Source organism: Solanum pennellii, chromosome 3, assembly GCF_001406875.1.
Source record: "Solanum pennellii chromosome 3, SPENNV200".
NCBI classification, from domain to species: Eukaryota; Viridiplantae; Streptophyta; class Magnoliopsida; order Solanales; family Solanaceae; genus Solanum; species Solanum pennellii.
In genome coordinates, this window is record NC_028639.1 from 70,001,080 (window position 1) to 70,023,318 (window position 22,239).

General features: G+C 34.6%; 5 protein-coding genes and 1 long non-coding RNA gene across 6 annotated transcripts; 4 read left to right on the plus strand and 2 right to left on the minus strand.

Moving 5' to 3' along the window:
* The first annotated feature begins 1,951 nt into the window (after positions 1 to 1,951).
* Positions 1,952 to 2,746, plus strand: LOC107013716. The gene is made up of 3 exons (XR_001456147.2): positions 1,952 to 2,113; positions 2,221 to 2,291; positions 2,379 to 2,746. It is a non-coding gene; the product is annotated as an uncharacterized LOC107013716 (long non-coding RNA).
* A 785-nt stretch (positions 2,747 to 3,531) lies between these two features.
* Positions 3,532 to 5,596, minus strand: LOC107013807 (GDSL esterase/lipase At1g74460). The gene is made up of 5 exons (XM_015213682.2): positions 5,351 to 5,596; positions 4,887 to 5,017; positions 4,577 to 4,816; positions 4,195 to 4,444; positions 3,532 to 4,111 (listed from the first exon to the last, which is right to left on the minus strand). Exons 1-5 carry the CDS (start codon positions 5,574 to 5,576, stop codon positions 3,858 to 3,860), a joined length of 1,101 nt encoding a protein of 366 aa, XP_015069168.1. The 5' UTR covers positions 5,577 to 5,596; the 3' UTR covers positions 3,532 to 3,857.
* A 611-nt stretch (positions 5,597 to 6,207) lies between these two features.
* Positions 6,208 to 7,370, plus strand: LOC107014088. Its single transcript, XM_015213954.2, has 5 exons — positions 6,208 to 6,351; positions 6,440 to 6,477; positions 6,538 to 6,649; positions 6,732 to 6,784; positions 6,875 to 7,370. Exons 1-5 carry the CDS (start codon positions 6,271 to 6,273, stop codon positions 7,125 to 7,127), a joined length of 537 nt encoding a protein of 178 aa, XP_015069440.1. The 5' UTR covers positions 6,208 to 6,270; the 3' UTR covers positions 7,128 to 7,370.
* Positions 7,371 to 11,351: 3,981 nt separating this feature from the next.
* LOC107014180 (geranylgeranyl diphosphate reductase, chloroplastic) lies at positions 11,352 to 13,009 on the plus strand. Its single transcript, XM_015214033.2, has one exon. The coding sequence runs from the start codon at positions 11,388 to 11,390 to the stop codon at positions 12,780 to 12,782; it is 1,395 nt and encodes a 464-aa protein (XP_015069519.1). The 5' UTR covers positions 11,352 to 11,387; the 3' UTR covers positions 12,783 to 13,009.
* Positions 13,010 to 14,084: 1,075 nt separating this feature from the next.
* Positions 14,085 to 18,432, plus strand: LOC107014182 (malate dehydrogenase, chloroplastic-like). Its single transcript, XM_015214035.2, has 2 exons — positions 14,085 to 14,240; positions 16,874 to 18,432. Exon 2 carries the CDS (start codon positions 16,882 to 16,884, stop codon positions 18,118 to 18,120), a length of 1,239 nt encoding a protein of 412 aa, XP_015069521.1. The 5' UTR covers positions 14,085 to 14,240; positions 16,874 to 16,881; the 3' UTR covers positions 18,121 to 18,432.
* Positions 18,323 to 21,183, minus strand: LOC107014181 (pentatricopeptide repeat-containing protein At3g47530). Its single transcript, XM_015214034.2, has one exon. The coding sequence runs from the start codon at positions 21,031 to 21,033 to the stop codon at positions 19,168 to 19,170; it is 1,866 nt and encodes a 621-aa protein (XP_015069520.1). The 5' UTR covers positions 21,034 to 21,183; the 3' UTR covers positions 18,323 to 19,167.
* Between the last annotated feature and the right edge of the window lie 1,056 nt (positions 21,184 to 22,239).

Consider the following 22,239-nt stretch of genomic DNA (forward strand, 5'->3'; position numbering starts at 1 on the left):
GGTGTGAGGGTCAGGGATCGGATGAAAAAATAAAATATTGAAATTGAATTTTTTTTAAAAAAAAATCGATGTTCCCCTCCCCCCCCCAAAAAAATGTAACTTGAAATTGGAGGAGAGTTTTGGAAAATGTTTTCCTTAATTTTTGAATGGAAGTCATTTTCATTAATTTTGAGGAAAATGAGTTGAGTTGGAAAAACATTTTCCATAACTTTTGTCCCAACCAAACACGGGAAAATTGGAAAATATTTTCCTTCATACCAAACACACTCTTAGTTCCAAGCAAGGACCTCCGACAAAATATGATTATTTTTTCACGTAAACGAAACGTTCACTCGATATATATATATATATATATGATCCAAAACTAAAGTAAATCAGTTCGAATATGCCATGAAGTAATATAATTGAGAATGTTTTGGTTATAAAGCATTATAAGGAATAGTGGATTCTTACCAGAAATATATGAGAACTCAAAGTAGCATATATTTTGTCAATTTATAAGCCTAACATCTGGCTAGTGGAGTTATAACAAATACTGTGTGATTTTATTTTATTCTTAACAATGAATATAATAAGTAAAAATAATGAAACCTGGAAAGTTTTACTTGTTAGATAATGTTCATGCATGTTGCATGGGTTCTGTAGTGGAAGTCCTAGCTATTCATAAACAATATACACAACTAAAAATTGTTTATATTTTTGTTGATTGTGTGAATCTTTTCTTTCTATTATGTATATGTCAAATGGGCCTTATTCAATACTTTGATAATGGTAGAGTACCAATTGGCTTTGTGTGCACCTTGACAAATTTGAAGAGATATCTGTTATTTTTTATCAGTACAAATATCAAATTTAATTTCATAGAATACTTGTTATCTCAGTTATATCTATGAAATTTCGTCATATATTATAAATATGTTCCACTAAGGCCTCACAAAGCACATCATTATTTTGTCACCCTCCACTAGCACAGTGTACTCATATATATTTTGTTCCCCATTTTGACTTTATATAAAATTTTCTTCATCATTATAGTGTCCACTGAAACCCCAAAAAGTCAAGTGCCCTAATTTTTTGGCTTTTTAAGTTTCATATCAACGGTTCACATGCAAAAAGGAAATTGGGAGGAAGATATGGACCAACATCCTAACCGCGTTATGTGTATTATTTTACTAATTATTATGTAATGTTGCATGCCTTACATGAAATTCTTTTTGTCATTTATACTTTTTGACTTTGTGCGACTTGATAAATGCAGATCTAAATTTTCTATGCACCACTAGAAAAAAAGATAAAAATTGTATGGACTGCGTTAGAGTTTCATGTTTAGTTAAAAATGAATTGGTGGTTTGCTTATATGATTTGAGCAGTTCTCCCTTTTTGAGCTAATTTTTGGATTGAATTAGACCCATGTGTTATATCCTTACATGATGCAGAGTCAGTCCTTCATTGTTTGGGCTCTCAATTCATGTTCCAGTTAGACTTGAACGTGAAGGGGATGCTAGAGTAGGTTACATTAGTGGGGGAATGACTCGAAGGCTTGAACGTGAAGGAAATGTTTGAGTGAGTTACATTAGTTGGGGAATGAATCAATGATTTGTTTATGGACTTGGACAATCCTATCCTGATTGTCTAGCTTTTAAAATTGAGTTAGGTTACATGTCATATCTTTACGTAGTGAGAATTGATTCCCCTTCCTTCGATATAACTTAGCGTTCAACCAAATACACCATTCAACCTTTTTTAGATCATGAACACTAGCAAATAATATTAAAATATCTAATTTATCAGAAAGATCATGAATTCACGTGCACCAATAAACTGGCGGATGAGTTGATTGCCTGGACCAAAAGAAGCTCACAGAATTACCTGCTTTTTTCTTTTCCTTTTTTTGCCATAATAATGTGTTAGTGGTCCATATGTCCTTAATAAGCATGTATAAAATGGAGCACTACACACTTCTGTTGCAGCAAATTAAATCTTAGCAAATTATTATAAACATAGTAAGAGTAATTTATAATAGCCATGGCTGCCCCTTTCTTTCGCTTGTTTATTTCTTTTCTTTGCTTTTCTTATACTATCAACAGCTTCATTAATGCCGTCCCAGTCACAAGTAAGTTTATATTTCAGCTCTCTTAGTTAATTTAATTTATTTTTCCTTCTGTTATCGATCGATGATCGATAACTCATAAATATATATACCATGATATATATTGACAGGAAGCAGAAGTTTGGTACTACTAGACATATCTCAAGAACATAATGTACTGTCAGAGAATATAATTCTTATGGTATGTACGTATATACTTCTTCAATCTTTAATTATATTTTTTCGTCCGAATTTGTCTGATGGTAATTTTTGAAACTGTATTTTTTAGGATAAAACAAGAAGAGAAGTACTGGAGGCTGAAGAGATCATAAACGATTATCCAGGTTCGGGAGCGAATAATCGCCATACTCCAAGGCCACAATTAGGGAGAGGCTGTGTTGAATGCTAGATAATATATCTATATATGTTTTTAAGATAATTAACTGCGTTAAGTACCATTTGAATCATAATTGGCTCATATTTTGGATAGCTAATTAAGAAAGTTGATGATCGTGTGGATAATCTCTGTGAGATTTAGCTAGTTAAGAAGTTGATGAATTGGCTGAGGAGTACTTATTAATTAGCAGTATTATGTTCTATATGTAGTGTACTAATTTATGTTATGATTAATATTAATTTTATGAACTTTGTTTGGTATCATAACAAAAATGCAAAGCAGATTAAGGTTTTCAATTTAGAAATTTAAAGATATGATGAAGTTGGAATTTTTTTTTTTCTTTTCCTAAAGTATTCACTACCTCACATGATCCATTCGAGAATCTTACATCTGACCCAATAATTCGAACTCGGATATCATGATAAAAATAAATTATGGGATTAATTCACATCCTAAAATTAGCCGTAAAATAGAGATAAAATGTCCGAATTATATAAGGAGTCTCGACGTTTCTTTCAACCACTACCCCTTTCAAATGCTGGACAACCAGAGATATGGTGATGTTAAAATATGTCAATTAGCTAGGTAAACTAATCTCATGCACTTTTTAAATAATATGTTTAATTTGATCAATTTGGCAAATCAAGAGTACATGCTAGATGGATATGGTGGGTTTTGAGGTGGTAACCATTCACTTTGGTTGCATGGTCCCACGAAAATTTGGTAAAAGATCATATTATCTCTTATTTTATTTTAGAGGCTTGAAGGAAGCATGTCTTATTTAGTTTTAGAAAATAGAATCTTTCTACTACCAATTTTATATTTATATATGTATAATATTATGGGATTGAAATCATGATGAGTGCAGAAACACATATCAACCAGATTGGATAAGAAATATTTGTTTCTTTAAACCTAGTGTCTACTTTGGACACCAATAGTTAAATGTGGCCATATAAATTAGTGATACGGTAAACCATATAAACCTAGTGTTTACTTTTAACAACCATAAATGTTTCTAGTTTTCCAGTAAGATACTGTAATATAACAAGAAAATATAGATTGGAAGTGAGAAAAAGAAGTCATAATACATGAACAACCTATAACTTCGTCTCAGCTGATATCTATATATGTCCTCCAATTCGGTTGTGCATGAGTTAACATACAAACTATCATCATTAAAGTTGAATGAGTAGAAACACATACATCCTACATAGCAAATTTCACGAAATTTTTCATGTAAGTGAATTTTCTTGTTCAACTTTAAGTATAGTTTCATTGTCAAACTGTACACACTCAAAGTCAAAAGACATAGATGTGAACTGTGACCAAGTTAATTGAGACACGTTTGTGTATTATGTCAAAGAAAACCTATTGTCCATCATCATCGGATGAAGGACCCAAAGCTGGTGTAGGAGGAGAAGCATCGGTTTGGTTAGGCTTCAAAAATCCGAGTTTTTTGATAAGCTCTTTAGCAATTAACTGATTAGCACTATCAGAAGGGTGATATTCATCCCAAAACACATATTTGCTTCTATCGCTGCACAATGTCGATGCTGGATTACATGTCAATGCTGGCCTAATTTTTCCAAAGGAGCAGCATGGTGAATCCGAGTTACTAAAACCTGCAATGTTTACTTTGATCAATTTAACTCATGCACGATATTGAAAATATAAATATTTTTCCTAAGATAACAAAAATTTGTACCGTAATTGCCGGGATTAGTAATGACATCGTTGACAACATCATAAGCATCTCCAAATTTGTAGCTAGCATTTGGAAGTGTGTTTGCCAATTCCACGACAAGTTCGTTTGTTGCTTTGTTGAAAGCAAGTGCCAGCTGGTTAGTCTTGTCTTGACACTGACCATCTCTACTTAGAACCCTTTGAAGTGGAATACAACCCATTGGCCCTAATCCAAACACCATCAACTCCCTTGCCCCCAAACTATGCAACAACTGAAAAAAAATAACATACTCCTATCATTAGTTAAATAAATATCGCAACAACAAACTCCACAAGGTTTGGGTAAGGTGGAGGTAGAGATTGTATTTTAATAGATAGATCCTCGGTTCAAACAAATGACTTACAGTAAGCTGTGACCTTTGAGTGTCGACCAAGTACTGGATGAAAGATTTATCATTGTACGTCCATGAATCTCTATAAACTGGCATTAAGTAATTGTTGATGAAATCATTACTTCCTAAAGCTACCACATATCTTGCTTGTTGGAAAAATTTATTAGCTTCTTTGTTTCCAATTTTCTCTCTAATTAAGTCTTGTATGCCTTGAAACAACTCTATTTGCTTGTATAAGGAGAATCTCTGTATCTGTACATACAATTCAATCAATTTAAACTTTTTTTTAAATAATAACGTTGGAAAAAGAATTACTACTTACAAATAAAGTGCCAGTCTCGTTTAGAATGCCACCACCACCAGAGGCAAAATTTACTCCGTTAGATAGTATAACATCCTCTGTTAACGATTGATCAAGATATGCGGGTGGCCTTGGAAGCCCCATTTCATCACCTGCACAATAGGTAAGGTTAATATGATTTATTACAGGCAAAGCTATACACATTTTTGGGAAATTAAACAATATGATTATGTTTGGGCTGACTTACGTTAATTATTACTCCTTCTGTCCCTATTTAGTTGTCCACTTTAGAAATGACACACATATTAAGATAACAATAATTAACATAGTGAAATTATAATATTACGATTTAAAAAATGATGGATTAAAACTTGGAAATTTCAAAGAAGTTTAAACGAGAGTATAATAGGAAAACTTTTTTTGTCCGTAAATAGGGACAACTAAAAGAGAAAATATGGACAAGTAGATAGAGACAAAGGAAAAACCTATTATATCAGCAACAGTACGGCCATTGCAAAATCTACCATTAGGCAATCCACTTGCAAAATCAATGCCATACCATGGCAAATTGGCGCGAGCAAGGCTTTTGGAGAGGAAATTGTTGTTGCCAACATCTGAAAGAGAGTCTCCAAAGATGAATTGCACAATCTTGCAATTGCAACCTCCAATTACAACAGCAAACAAAATTGTTAAAGTCAGAGTGAACTTCATGTTAAAGGTACTCTGTTTTAAAAAGATTTTGTCATAGGATTAATGAATCCTAAATTCTTGACTTATAAAGGTCCACAAAGAAAAGTATATGTGGGGAAGTTGGACTGAAAAAAGAAGGTAGCAAGAGTTTGATAAACCAACTGTCTAAGAAACTCAAACCTACCATATCTACTTTCACTTCTGTTACAACCATTCAACTCCAACAAACATAAGTTGCGTATCCGTATTTAATTTATATTTAATATTCTTAATTTCAATTTTAAACTTTTATATATATATTGACAGTACATAAATACACTACTAACATAACTTGAATATGTCATAGCAGGTAGTTTTGTTTCAGTTACAATATGAGAAAACTAGTGACTTTTGAGAAAGTTATCCGTAGTTGAGTAACCATTGGAGATATTATCGTAATGAGTCTTTTCTCAAACATTGATTTTTCATGCATTAATAAAATGGGGAGTAATTTTTTGAAATAACAATGACATTTGTTGAAATACAGTTGCTCTGTTTGTTATGCAAAACTGAAATACAGCTGTATTTCCTAGTGAGCAAAAGAAAGAAAAAGAAGCAAGAATCGCAACGATATTTTATATATATTAGTAATATTACCTGATCTCATCAGGATTGAAAAATCACATTTCTGAATCTAACATTCTCTTCTCTCAAAATTTTCGATTTGATATTCAGAATGCCGCCTTCTTCTGATTACTGCCATTGCAGATGCGGAACTCGAGTTGCATTCCTCAAAGATTACATTTCAACGAATGATGTATGGATTCTATTTTCATCTTTCTTGAATTTTTGTGAATTTCACTCTGTTATATTTCTCGACTAACCACACAATAACTTATTTGCAGGAGCTAAACTTCGAGAACAAAGGGATCTTTACTGATATGTAAGTCTCATGATTTCACGCTATTTTTAAAATAATCTGCAGTCTGATTTGTGCATGCAGGTTTAATGTTGAAGTACCAGAGAATGATGAGTCATATCATCAAGTAGTAGATGGCAAAACCCTAGTCGATACTTTCTGTTGCAACTGTAGGAACCGGCTCGGGAGGAAATTTGTAAGATACTAATATGAAAGACGATTTGCATTTTCCTTGATGTTGTTGTTGTTGCTTATACATAATTTTTCCTTTCGTCCAGATTGCAGTTCCACAAGGCTGTCGTTTTGAACAAGGACAATTCTTGGTGATATTGTAAGTTTAATTGCAAAATGAGACTATGCATATGCAATATGCTGCGCGTGTTGTAACGTGTTACTAATACAAATGATTGTTTTGTGGCAGGAATAAGCTTAGTTACACTAATGGCCACGACTTAGATCCTTATGAGGAAGATCTTGATCAAGATGGAGAGGTAAATGTTGATCAAGCTGGAGGCCCTAATGATGATAATCAAGATGGAGGCCCTAATGTTGATAATCAAGATGGAGGCCGTAATGATGATAATCAAGACGAAGGCGCTAATGAGGAAAATGCAGCTGATAATCAACTCTTAGTTCCTAATAATGGGCATATTGGTCGAAATGGAAACATTTGAACCAATTACTGATGAAAATGCAGGGATGAATAGCTTGATGATTTACGAAAATATACACTTGCACTGAGTGCAGTCACTAGATCAGTTCATAACTATGTGATATTCAGCTTTCTGTTTTGGTTTTGGGATTACAGTAGTACATATTATTACTACTTCGAAAAGCAATTGAGACTCTTAACATTTTACATATTAGAGCTCAGGTACTTCCATTCTGTATATGCTGCTGCTTAGTTTGTCTTTAATTTCTTGATACAAGTCATTTTTCTTAATAAAATGGCTTTTATCCAATGCTAGTGTGAATCCTAGTTATATATGTGTTTTTTTTTGGATACTTGACTGATAGAAGTAAGAAGAAAACAATCATCTCCGTCTATTTTAAATTTATTTTCACAAAATTACTACTCTATTAAATATTTGTCATGTAAATTCAAAGTTGAATTAAGGATATATAGGAGCAGTCTCACCAATTATAGGAAATAGAAATAAAGTTTGTATTGCTTTATTGGAATAAATCAAATTGAAATTAGAAAGTGAAACAATGAAAAATATAAAGGAAATTGGTATATAGGTGGAATGATGGAATTGAAGAGGAAGTAAATGCATTTAGTTTATTAATTTAATGAGAGAGAAATTTTATCATTATTTACGTACTCTCATGCAATGTTTTAGAAGGCCAGAGTGTGAGATAAAACGTTTGATTCCTCACATTGATTTTTTTTTTTTAAAAATATGATCTAAAATAATATTTTGATGGATGCTTAAATTGACTTATTTTTAGTAATCGTTTTTGGTGGATATTGTGACTAGGTAATTTTAATTAGCTTTGCAGTTTCGATGTATAAAATTCGGAAATGTGGCCCAATTATTCTCAATCGAGTCAAAAAATCAGTAAAGGCAAACCTAACAATCTAGTTAGAATTACTGGTGATCCAAATAATATTAACATTAGGATCAAAATTACCTTTAAACTATTCGAAATAGTTTATATATATCCTTAAACTTTATTTTGGCTCAAAACTACCCTTCCCGTCATACTATTGGGTCAAAAGTACTCTTTCTTATTAATGGAATTTGATAAATGCCACGTGGATGCCACATTGCATGCCAATAGGATTCCACTGCCACGTAGACTAAATAGAAAGGGTCAAAAATACCCTTAAACTATTCGAAATAGCTCATATTTACCCTTAAACTATATTTCGCCTCAAAACTACCCTTCCCGTCAAACTATTGGATCAAAAGTACCCTTCTTATCAATAGAAGTTGTTAAATGCCATGTGGATGCCACATTGCATGCCAATAAGGTTCCGCTGCCACATAGACTAAACCCCTAAATCCTAATTACTTCCCCCCTAATTTCATTGTTTCAGAAATGATATATTCACCCGTTTTTTCATACTTTTCTTTGTGGCTGAGTTTCAAAGTGGATATTCATGGTTGTAGGTTAGTAAATATTTTTCTTATTTTATTGCGTTTATGATTTCAAAGTATGATAGTTAGAATTTCACAACTTTCTCGTCATTTCGCGGCCAAGGTTTCATAACTTTTTTCAGAGTTGAGTTTCAAAGTGGATTTTCGTGGTTGTAAACACAATAAAATAAGAAAAAAGTTTACTAACCTATAACCATGAATATCCACTTTGAAACCCAGCGACGAAGAAAATCGTGAAACCTTAGCCGCGAAATGAGGGAGAAGGGGTGAAATCGTTTCTGAAAAATAATGAAATGAGGGGAAAATGAGTAGTTAAGATTTAGGGATTTAGTCAATGTGACACATGTGGAATTTAACAACTTCCGCTAATAAGAAGGTCACTTTTGACCCAACAGTTTGACGGGAAGGGTAGTTTTGAGCCGAAATATAGTTTAAGGGTTTATATGAGCTATTTCGGATAGTTTAAGGGTACTTTTTTGACCCTTTTTCTTTTAGTCTATGTGGCAGTGGAAATCTATTGGGGTGCCATGTGGCATCCACATGGCATTTAACAATTTCCGTTAACTAGAAGGGCACTTTTGACCCAATAGTTTGACGGGAAGGATAGTTTTGAGCCAAAATATAGTTTAAGAGTATATATGAGCTATTTCAGATAGTTTAAGGGTATTTTGACCCTTTTCCGTTAACATTAAGGTCCAGCTTGCTCAGTGCTTCTTTAAACAAAAATGTTACTTTCTCCGTCTGGTATTGTTTGTCATAGTTTCTATTTTTAGAGTCAAATTATAAAAACTTTGACAAACATTTTAAGATGTATTTTTTCATCATATTAATATGCAAAAAATTATAATTTGTAGTACTTTTCATATAGTTTTAGAATTTTTTTTTGTTTAAAATATCGAATTAATGTGATTCAATTTACCTTCATGACAAATAATTCCGGACGGAAAGAGTAGATACTATGACTTGGGCTAAACAAATTGGTGCCCCACCAACGGTGAGTTAATATAGTTTCAGTTTCATACATTTATTTTCCTGAGAAGCAAATAGCTTATTTATTTGACCCAATTTCAATGAGGCTCTAAAGTGAAACTTAAGAGAGGATCTTAATATGTATATATTTTTATCATATATACATTTATTTAAAATCTATTTTTCTAAGTGTTTCAGATACAAAGTCATTAGTTGTTATTTTAATAATTTCTTTTCAATTGATTATATAGCTAGTTCATCAATCTCTTTTGACTTTTGAGACATTGTTAATCTTAAATAAGAATTAATCAATTTAGTTTCAGAAAACTTCTTTCTGCTAAGTCAACTGTTGCCAGAATTTTAACCAGTATCTATAAGTAATACGTGTATTTAGAAAAGGATCAAGTCTTTTTATTTGATTGAGTACTTTCATATGATATATTATTTCTCTTAATACTTTTAATTCAAAAAATAATTCAAAACTATCATATCAGAATAACTATATTGTGTTAAAATTTTTATAGTTAAGACTATTTTTTTATATTCTCAACATTTCGTGATTTCAATTACCACTAAATAAGAAATCAAAAATATTTTTATATGCTTCCATTAGTTCAAATCTATTTTAAAGTGAAAAAACACGTAAAGTAATCAACTCTAATTTCAAGAAATTTTATGATTTCGTTATCAATATTTTCATCAAATTATTTCTTATGAATACAAAATCTATATTATCTCACATATAAAATTCATAATAGAAATTACAGCACTCATAGTATATATAATTTTTTTTAAAAAAAATAACATTTATAAATAATTTTTTCTGTTTTAAAAAAAATAGGTGACTTGAAAATATGAGCCCAAGCAATGACATAAGGGTTGAGATGACTTTGCTCAAGTTACTGTTGGTTTCATTGAGGACATAAGTTATGCTTTTGAGGATATCCCGAATAAACTTATACTCCCTCTGTTTAACAATAGTTGTCCAATATCGTCTTAGCATATTCTTTAAAAATTATATAATTTTACTATATTATCCTTTAAATATAATAAATATAATATCTTAAAAAATGTAATAGAAAATGATAAGAGTAAATTAGAAATTAAGTGTAAATTATCCATGAATTTTATAAATTGAACAAATATTGTTGGACGGGGGAAGTATACAACGATACAATAGCTAATGTATTACTCCTCTTTCCCTAATTACTTGTCCATTTTTTAATTATTCCCAATTATTTATCCATTTTGATAAATTAAGAAATACCAAATTTTATTAATCTTTATATCCTTAATTAATTACTTTGGAAATGATAGAACTCTTTGAAAATAAGTTCTAATTAATCAACTTTATAATTAACACTAATAAAATAATAAACTAACTATATAAATTATTATTTTTTAATAAATATATTAATTTAAAAATGATCAAATAATTAAAGACGGACCATACTAAGATTAGTCTGCATAAAATTCTCAAAATTATATATGAAACTGTAGCGATTATTTCTCCAAAAAATTTCCTTCAAAGAGATATTTGAGCAAAATTGAGCATAAGAGCACGGTGAGCCACAATCGAAAACTGTAGCTACGTGGCAGAATGTGAGCCACTTGGACATCATGCAAAATTAAAGACCCGATACTATGATAAACCAAAAAATAAATAAAAAAAAACGTAACCAAAAACAAACAACAAATCAAGAATCTACACACCATTATCCAAATCAAATCTTAGCCCTCCATCCCTTTTCATCAACGGCAGTCATCTCCTTAATATCTCTAACCATATCCATCAAAATCATACAAAAATTTCATAAAATCTCCGCACTCACTCTCTCAGTTCTCACACACTACACAACCATGGCTTCAATTGCTCTCAAAACTTTCATCGGCCTCCGTCAATCCTCGCCGGAAAACAACTCTATTAATTTCTCTAAATCCCTCCCTACCAACCAAACCCACCGTAGGCTACGTATCAATGCTTCTAAGTCCAGCCCAAGAGTCACCGGCAGAAACCTTCGCGTTGCGGTGATTGGTGGTGGTCCTGCTGGTGGCGCCGCTGCAGAGACGCTCGCTAAGGGTGGAATTGAGACCTTTTTGATAGAACGCAAGATGGACAACTGCAAACCCTGCGGTGGTGCCATCCCACTCTGCATGGTGGGCGAATTCGATCTACCTCTCGATATCATCGATCGGAAAGTTACCAAGATGAAGATGATTTCCCCATCCAACGTCGCCGTCGATATCGGACAGACTCTGAAGCCTCACGAGTATATCGGTATGGTGCGCCGCGAAGTACTCGATGCCTACCTCCGTGACCGTGCTGCTGAAGCCGGAGCCTCTGTTCTCAACGGCTTGTTTCTCAGAATGGACATGCCAAAAGCCCCAAATTCACCATACGTCCTACACTACACATCTTACGATTCCAAAACTAACGGCGCCGGCGAGAAGTGCACCCTGGAAGTTGACGCCGTTATCGGCGCAGACGGCGCAAATTCCCGTGTCGCAAAATCCATCAACGCTGGGGACTACGAGTACGCCATTGCCTTCCAGGAACGAATTAGAATTTCCGATGATAAAATGAAGTACTACGAGAATTTAGCTGAAATGTACGTCGGCGATGACGTTTCCCCTGATTTTTACGGTTGGGTTTTCCCCAAATGTGACCACGTTGCCGTCGGCACAGGCACCGTTACTCACAAAGCAGACATTAAGAAATTCCAGCTAGCGACAAGACTGAGAGCCGATTCCAAAATCACCGGCGGAAAAATCATCCGAGTTGAGGCTCATCCAATTCCAGAACACCCAAGGCCAAAAAGATTGCAAGACAGAGTCGCATTAGTTGGGGATGCAGCAGGATACGTGACGAAATGTTCAGGCGAAGGGATCTACTTCGCGGCGAAGAGTGGACGTATGTGTGCTGAAGCAATTGTTGAAGGATCAGAAAATGGGAAGAGAATGGTGGACGAGAGTGATTTGAGGAAGTACTTGGAGAAATGGGACAAGACTTACTGGCCAACATACAAGGTGCTTGATATCTTGCAGAAGGTATTTTACAGGTCGAATCCAGCAAGAGAAGCTTTCGTGGAGATGTGCGCTGATGAGTATGTGCAGAAGATGACATTCGACAGCTATTTGTACAAGAAAGTTGCACCAGGAAACCCCATTGAAGACTTGAAGCTTGCTGTGAATACCATTGGAAGTTTGGTGAGGGCTAATGCACTAAGAAGGGAAATGGACAAACTCAGTGTATAAGAAGACGATAAAATTTCACAGTAGCTAATATTTTGTAAACTTGATTTGTAATTGAAGTATTTATGCCTTTCATCGAATTTCATGTTACTTCTTAATTAATAAGCATTCCTGTCAATGTTGTTGAAGCTAGTTTAAACTTCGAATTTGGACTAAAGCTTAGATAAGTGAATAATGAGATTGTACTGATATATGATTTTATACAGGAAACAGTACACTTTTTCTTTTAATGTTCGAAGTTCAAACAAAGGGTTGTGATCGTGACTTGTGAGTAGTCATTTACATTGCCGGAATATTAGTTATGTGGAGACATTAAGTAAGCATTATTTTACATTTTCATTGAAAACCAAAGCAAATGACATTAGCATACTTCAAAGAAAATGACCTCTAGTGTTCATTAAGCAAATGGCCTTTTGTATGCTTCAAAGCAAATGATCTCCAGTATACTGACCTTTTAGTATATTGAAACCAAAAGCTTCACAAAATTATCTTGTTATGATTCAAAGCAAATGACCTTTGGTTTATTGAAAGCAAGGTCACCCTTTATAGCTATGGAACAGTGATTATTTATAGTATAAACAATAATGAAGAGATTGACATACCAACAATATAATAATATATAGGAATTATTGTGCTGGAAATGTTATGTAGAGGCTAGAGCTTACCCTTTTAATGAAAATTTAGTCTTCAATTTAATCTCTCTAACCAAATGGCCCCTTGAGGGCCTTAGGATGGAGTCTATCTAGCCTAGAGTAGAAAACTGAAACCCAATTAAGTGCATATTATTTTTAAAAAGTTAGGTTTGTGGCCCAGCAAGTCTAAACACTAATTGATTAGGCACACCAACTCTAAAATATATAGACTTGACTTTATTTATTTAGTTAAATGAGAATTTATAGCTATTAAGTTTAACTTCAATTGATAAATTTGAGTTTGAATTTCAAAAATCTTAAGCGTTTTTACAATAGTATGAGTATTTATCAGAAGAATAGTAGTCCTTCCGTTTATTTCATATGAACACAATTCTAGAAAGAATCTATGTTTTCGCCTCAAATATATCTATGAATATAAGGCATGTCATTAAAATATTAAATAAAAAAAAACAACATCGGTGTTATGCTAATAAAGAAAAATAAAATAGAAAAGCGTGATTTAAATTGGACGGATGAAAAAGAAGGAGAAAAAGAATCAAGGGAGATTCCATTTTTTCACCGTTGAATTTTCGATGGAGGCGTCATCAGTCGATGTGATCGAAGGGTGCGTTTTGACGGAGAGCCATATTTTGTGCCACTACTTCACCAACTCACCTTGTTTTTATATGAAAACCTACCCCTTTTTAACCCTCTCTGCTCTCTACTCACTCGCATTCTCTTTCAGGCAAAACGTACAAATTTCTCTCTCTCGAATTTCTCTCGACCCCTCCATTTCACTTTCCCAGCTCCGCCGTATTTTTCTTCTGAGGTAATTCCATCTCTGCTCTTTAGATTTACGTATGTAGTTTTGTATTTTCTCTCTGCATCATTTTGGATCTATAGTTTTATCTTTGAACTGCTTCCTTGATTTCATCTAGTTCAGGTTCGGATCAGTTACTGGATTTTGGCATTCTGCTTTATTGGTTCTGTTTGTTGAATTCGATAGAATGCTGTAGCTCTCATGTAAATCAACTTTTTTATGTGTGTGTTTTCGTCTGTTGCAACTCTAGATCTGTTAAACCCTGCTGTTTTTATTTATTCGATATGATTCTGCTATTTTGATTCATTTGATATGATTCTGAGTTTGAAATCAAACTAGGAGTAATCGGATCTCTCCGGCCTGCTTCTCTATATGAAAATATAATAATACTTTGGAATCGATGTTTGATGTAAACTTGTGCAGTGATAGCTAAGGGAGTGATTGTGCTATTTCCGTTTTCTAGTTGTGCTTGTCATATATAATTTCATACTTATAATAAGCCTGTGCGTCCGGTTATTCATTTTAATTAGCTCATCCACTATTGCCAGCCATTTTCCATCTCCCACTGAAATAGAGAGTGAAACAAGGATATGATCTAGTAGTTTGAGGTGCCTCTGATGCATGTGTTATATTCTAGAGATACACTTTTGCAGTCAAATTTAACCTTTCAGTTTCTTCTATTCGAAATATTGTCTATTTTCGCATATTCAACAGTCAGCTTGACCAATTTTCTCACGCCGAAATTCCTTGGTTGAAAGTAATATTGATAGTTTTGGAAGGAAAATATTTTGGTTTTAATTCCTGTGCCATTTTGTGATGGAATGCCCCTGCATCACTGTACTGCGTCGGCCTTCTGTGTCATTTGCAATCTGGGTCCATCTTTCTCTAATATCCATTTCTCTATCACTTATTCGTATTCATTGTTCGCTGAAGAATAGAGCAGAGCCTAGGTGTATGACGTAGATGCGTCTGTCATCTTGTTGGAGCTGCCGAGTCCTCTATTTAAGTGGTAACAAGGTGGCAGCAAAGATATGTGTGCAGTCTTTCTTTTCTGTGTTTTAAACAAATTATGGATGCGAGTTATGAAGACTGAAACAATTTTCTTGAGTGTCTTAGGTGAAGATTTTATCAGTGGTGTGGACCACATACTGCACTCTATTTCTTTTGGGATAAAATGATTGTTATTTGGTCCTCTGTTGCTAGTTTTTTTTTCTATTGTTGGAAGGTTTGTTACAGCAACAGTTGTGGCAGAATAGTTGGTTTGATTCACGTGATTAACTAAGCTGGCAAGCAAATGTGTTTTCTATTCCATTTAAAGCTGGTCAGATGTGTTTTGCTGATGCAGTATTTTCTATGACAAGCACTGTGTTATACATTTACTATTGATACCTTCTTTTGTTTTTTGGTATTAAGAACTAACTTTAGCTGTTGGGAGCACCATAGCAGTGTGGATCAGGATTTGTTTGTCTAATCTCCATAGCAATACCTGCCCTCTCGTTTTTGACAAACCTCGGCTTACTCTCTGGTTTCTTCTGTTAGTAACCCTGTTCCAGATAGATTCAGTTTTTGGCTGTCTATACAATGTCATATCTTTTAAGAGCGAAGAATCAACCCGTTAATATCTGCACTCTTGTTCTAAAACAGTTTGGCTTACTTTCTAGTTTATTCAGTTGATTCCTCTGTGAATAGGTATTGGTTTTTTTTGGCCTACTTCTTAGTTTATTCTGTTGATTCCTCTGTGATTAGGTTTTTAGGATTTTCAGATTGGTTGAATCTATGCAGTTGCAATCTTTGCAAAACAGATACTCCCCCCATTCATCTCTGCATATTATTCTAAGAGCCCATATGGTCATGATTTGATATCAAGTTGACTTGAAGTTGAAATGCAATTTAGATCTCAAAAGGTGTATTTTTTTCTCATAAACATGAAAGGCCCCACAATTTTTTAACTATCAAAACTTCTCCAATTCTTACAAGCTTACCAAATGAGTTTAGTACGTGATGCCTGAGTTAGACAGGAGTCTTGGCTTTTAACTTTGTCAAGGAAAAAAGCCTGGTATTTAATTGGAGACAATTTCAAACTCTGCGCTTCTGGCACTCAGTGATTTCTCAATAATAATAAAAAAGGATTTTCGCCTTCCTACTTTACTTTTTACAGCGCTATCCTTTTTAATGCAATATTGTTTTCTTAAAAGTGCTTATATCTCCCTGCATTACTAAATCTAAAACAGGCAAGTGAATCTCATCTTTCAAAATCTTGCATTATTTTGGTAATGATGTCAATAGTAAGGGTAGAACAATGAAAGTGATACTCTTAAGGTTATAATACAGCTACGAAACAGTAAAATATTAGTACTTGAGTATTATTTTAGAAACTAGAACTAAGATCCCTTAAATGGTAATCTCAAGGGATACTCCTTGAGGAAAGATGCCTATTTCATTTAACTTGATGTGCATTATTTAGATACTAAGTTTGTCTATTATCGGAAACTGAATGAAGCACATTACTGATTCTTCCTTCATGCAATGTCACATGTTTTTATGTAACAAATAGGGAAGATTCTTAATTATACATCAGATGTGGTATGTTGTGTACTAAAAAATTATTGATAGAAAATTAACATCATGTTTCTGCTTTGCAGGGTGTGAAATGGCAGCTACATCAGCAACTACGCTATCAGTTGGCTCAACCACATCTCTTGGTTGCAAAGGGAGCTCAATATCACAATCAAAAGCCTTTGGTGTGAAATTCAACTCCAAAAACAACATTAGGAGTTTCAGTGGTTTGAAGGCTGCGACAACTGTAAGCTGTGAATCAGAATCGTCCTTTCTTGGTGAAGAAAGTCTTGCTGCCCTTAAACAATCTATTACTCCAAAGGCCCAAAAAGGAAACAGGGGATATGTTAGTTGTGTTCAGCCTCAAGCATCTTACAAAGTGGCTATTCTTGGAGCAAGTGGTGGTATTGGCCAACCTTTGGCTCTTTTGGTCAAGATGTCACCACTAGTTTCAGAGCTGAACCTTTATGATATAGCTAATGTCAAAGGAGTTGCAGCTGATCTCAGTCACTGCAACACTCCCTCCCAAGTTTCAGATTTCACTGGAGCATCTGAATTGGCCAACTGCTTGAAAGGTGTAAATGTGGTGGTCATACCTGCTGGTGTTCCAAGAAAGCCAGGTATGACACGTGATGACCTGTTCAACATTAACGCAAACATTGTGAAGACATTGGTCGAGGCTGTTGCTGATAACTGCCCTGATGCATTTATCCACATCATTAGCAATCCAGTCAACTCCACAGTGCCAATTGCAGCAGAGGTATTGAAGCGAAAGGGTGTTTATGATCCGAAAAAACTTTTTGGAGTTACCACCCTAGATGTAGTTAGGGCAAACACATTTGTTGCTCAGAAGAAAAACTTGAGGCTTATAGACGTAGATGTGCCAGTTGTAGGTGGCCATGCTGGTATTACCATTTTGCCTTTGTTATCAAAGACAAAACCATCAACTACTTTCACTGACGAAGAAGTACAGGAGCTAACTGTGAGGATTCAAAATGCTGGCACTGAAGTTGTGGAGGCAAAGGCTGGTGCAGGGTCTGCTACACTTTCCATGGCTTATGCTGCTGCAAGATTTGTTGAGTCCTCTCTCCGTGCACTTGATGGAGATAGTGATGTCTATGAGTGTGCTTTTGTGCAGTCTGACGTATCAGAGCTTCCATTCTTTGCTTCAAGGATTAAAATAGGAAAGAATGGGGTTGAGGCTTTGATTTCATCTGAGCTTCAAGGATTGTCTGAGTATGAACAGAAAGCTCTGGATGCTTTAAAGCCAGAATTGAAGTCTAGCATTGAGAAGGGTACAGGTTTTGTTCAGAAAGAACCTGTAGCTGCTTAGGATAATACAAGCTGAAGAAACGATGACAGGAATAAAGCAATTTAGCAAAATTCACGTTGATCAACATATTCCAGTTTTGCAGTTGAGTTGAAAGGTGCTTCTGTTACGGAGTAACAAACAATAGGATGTAGAATTGTATCTCCTTTCTGGTATCGGTATGTAACTCTCAAGTGACGATGTTGAGGCACTCTTGTCATGTTCCTTTTTTTTTTTTTTTGGGTGAAATCAACTCTTTCTATCTCTCTTGAATCTGAGTGTCATTGTGGGGATTGTGTGATGAAAAATCATGAAGTACTTCGATTTATTCTGAAACTTAGCTATGCTAAAAGTGAGTATTCTAAACCCGTTATTCACTTTGCTTACCCAATTTTGTTCTCAAATATTGCACAAGATGATTCTCCCAGAACTCCAAAAATGTGTCTCCCAACCTGAACAAGATCATATTGCCGCCACGAGATCACAATGTCCAATTAGAATGACAAATTCTATAGAAATCTATCTAGTTGACTAGTATGTGATATTAACCAATTCTTTACTTGGGTCTGATACTAATGGAAGAAATTTAACAAAAGAAAGATGATGGGGAAGGAATTGAACAGTCCTTCGATAAGAACTTTATTATAGATCAGTTTGCCAGTTTGCGTCTGTTCTATGTATACCTCCCTCTGATCAGTCTTCTGCAGTCACTATCTTCCATCTGGAAAATGCAACAATTTTCTCAGCTTAAAACTCCTTCAGTTCAGTCCATAAGCACGGGAAGTTTCGCCTTTATACTGATCACAACGTAGTAATAACAAAATCAACTGCATCTGTAATTTGACATATATTATAGATTCTCTCACTCTGGCTATTAGTCTAGTTAAATGTAGACTCAAAGCTGTATTCAGCGATAATGGAATTTTCTCTATCCTGTATGTGTAGATTCCACTGATGAATGATTAGTTCGACTCCACATTCGATATCAATGTCATCATCCTCTCAAAAGAACAATCTATTTAAGTCCAACTTCCGTTCTGCTCCAGAATTTACTGGCTAAACATCTTACAGTTACCAATAGTCATTGCACGAGCATCGACCTTCTCTGAAATGATGGAAGCGGTTCCGATCTCTAATAACAACTTCTCGACTATAGACTGCTGACAGTATCTTGGCAAAGTTATGGCAGTCAACACAAATCCGGAGGTCTTTTGCAACTCTAATTGACGTGCCAGGTGGAGTTGATAGAACCGCAAAAGCTATAGCCAATTTCTCACTGTGATAAGATAATGCAATCTGCTTCTCTTCTGTACCTACATTGTGCAACTCTGCCACTGTCTCAGCAACGTATCCTGCTATCCTAAGTTGCTGATTGATCTCGTCCAACGTCTCGTAAATTTCTGTCTTTCTTGGGTGCGAAAAGTCATTTGCAACAAATTCATGTATTTTTCCTCTGAACTCAATAGTACTACAAGCAGGGTTGGTTTGGATTCCCCTGTCTTTCATCATTTTTCTCACGTTTACTACCTTACCCCAATCACCAAGCGATGAATAAATATTCAACAGTAGTACATAATCTCCGGCTTCTTGTGCTTTAAGTTCAATCAAACGCTCAATGACTTGTTCTCCTAGCTCAGCTTGGTGATGAATCCTACAAGCTCCTAGTAGAGTCCTCCATATTGTTGCATCTGGTTTGACCTTCATCGAATTTATAAGGTTGTAAGCTTCATCAACCATACCAGCACGACCCATTAGATCAACCACACACCCATAATGATGAATGTTTGGTGAAATCCCGAACTCTTTGCTCATACTATTGAAAAACATCCTACCCTCATCAAGTAGTCCGGAGTGACTACAAGCAGAAAGAACCCCAGTGAAAGTCTGATCATCAGGGGAAACACCTACTCTTTGCATCTCCCGAAATGCCTCAATTGCATCTCTGCCATAACCGTTGCTAGCCAACCCCGATATCATGGCAGTCCAAGACACCACATCTTTTTCGGTCATTCCCTTAAACACCTCAAAAGCCTTTTCGAGGCAACCACACCGAGAGTACATAGTTATAAGTGCATTACAGATATTCATTGCTTTGTCAAAACCATGTTCTTCACAATATCTATGAACTCTCTCACCAAATGCCAACGCATTCAAATTCGCACAAGCCTGAAGTAACATCAAACAAGTAACATCGTCAGACTGGCAATCATACGAGCTCTGCATCATATCAAATAAACCCAAAGCATCCCGAGTTCGTCGGTTACGCATATATACAGAAATCAACACATTCCAAGCTATTGTATCTCTATGAGACATTTCATCGAACACTTTGCAAGCTTCGGTATACTTCTCATTAGATGAATAAAAATCCATCAATGTGGTCAGCAGCCGTCCATCAGATTGATGCCCATCTCTCAAAATTCGAGCATGAATCTGTAGCCCACCAAATAAAGACCCAATCTTTATACAACAATTTGTAACGAATGAAGATGTTAGAGAATTCGGTGACACACCCGACCTTAGCATTTCTTGATACAACATAAAACCATTTCCCGGTGAATCACTCATTCCGTAAGCTCTAATCATGATGTTGTACTGGAAAACATCGGGTTTTCTAAATTTTGAAAATACCTGAGAAGCATAACCCAAATCATGGAATGGAGGAAGAGCAATACCAAATAAGAAAGGTGAGAAATAAATTGGATCTTGAAAGAGAGAGTTGCGGATGAGATGGGCGTGGATTTGTAGCAAATGGGGCTTACTAGAAGTTGACTTGATAAGCGAAATCAAAGGTTCGGTTTTCTCGGTATGCAAGTGACTGGTATGATTTGTGAATCCGGTAAGGCATTGGCGGTGGTTGTCTACACGCACCGCCGCTTGAGAAGACAGCCAACGGAAGGCAGACACAGAAGAACATTGAGGAGAGATTGCTCTCATTCTCTAATTTGTTATGCCTCAAACTGGTAAACAATGTGTTGTAGCAAGTGTGGCGGAATTAAACAAGTCCAACTACTTCACTAGTCACGGTTCGAGTCTGAATACGAAAGAAAATATTATTAAAAGCATCACTCCAATACAGTGTTTAAACTGTTTATTTCGTCCTTTTTCAAATATAAAATATGTTGAATGACTTGATATTATTTTAGTAAAATATACGGATCGAATTTCAGCTCGTATAGGTGACATTATTTTATCAATGGAGCAACCGTTATTGCTAATGTAACATATAATTAATAAAACTCTTGCAATTGAATATCAATTGACCATAACAAAACAAATACAAACGAGAAATAAGAATTTGTAAACCTTGCGGCTGATTTATTGTTCATTTTAGTTATAAAAAGGCAGTCCTTTGTGCGTTCTTTTAAGCAGTGTCATATCCAATTAATCATTAGTCAAATAGTATGAAATGTGATAGTTATGAAACATTCCACATATCAGATAGAAAAAAGGTTTGTAATTATTAGTCGAAAGGTGTGATATATGATTGATACTAGTCATTTCATATATCAATAAGGTTACTGTATTTTGTATTATTAGTCGTAAGGTGTGATATATGATTGATGCGAGTCATTTTATACATCAATAAGGTTACTGTATTTTGTAATTATTAGTCGTAAGGTGTGATATATGATTGATGCGAGTCATTTTATATATCAATAAGGTTACTGTATTTTGTAATTATTAATCGTAACGTGTGATATATGATTAATGCGAGTCATTTTATACATCAATAAGGTTACTGTATTTTGTAATTATTAGTCGTAATGTGTGACATATGATGTGAAATATGAACCATACATACATAAAGGTTACTATATTCTGTAATTATTAGTCGTAAGGTGTGACATATGATGTGAAATATGAACTATATATAAATAAGGTTACTGTATTTTGTAATTATTAGTTGTAAGGTATGTCATATAATGTGAAATATTATTGATGCAAGTGACTCCATATATACATTAAGTTATTATATTTTAAGTTATTTATCGTAAATTTATTAATATACCAAAGCTGATTATGAGAACACGAAAGAATCGCGCGCTCACACACCTAACTACCATTTATGATATGTTATGTCAAAAGAACATCTTTTTATCCATTTTCCTATTAACTAATCTATCATTCCTGAAAAAACTC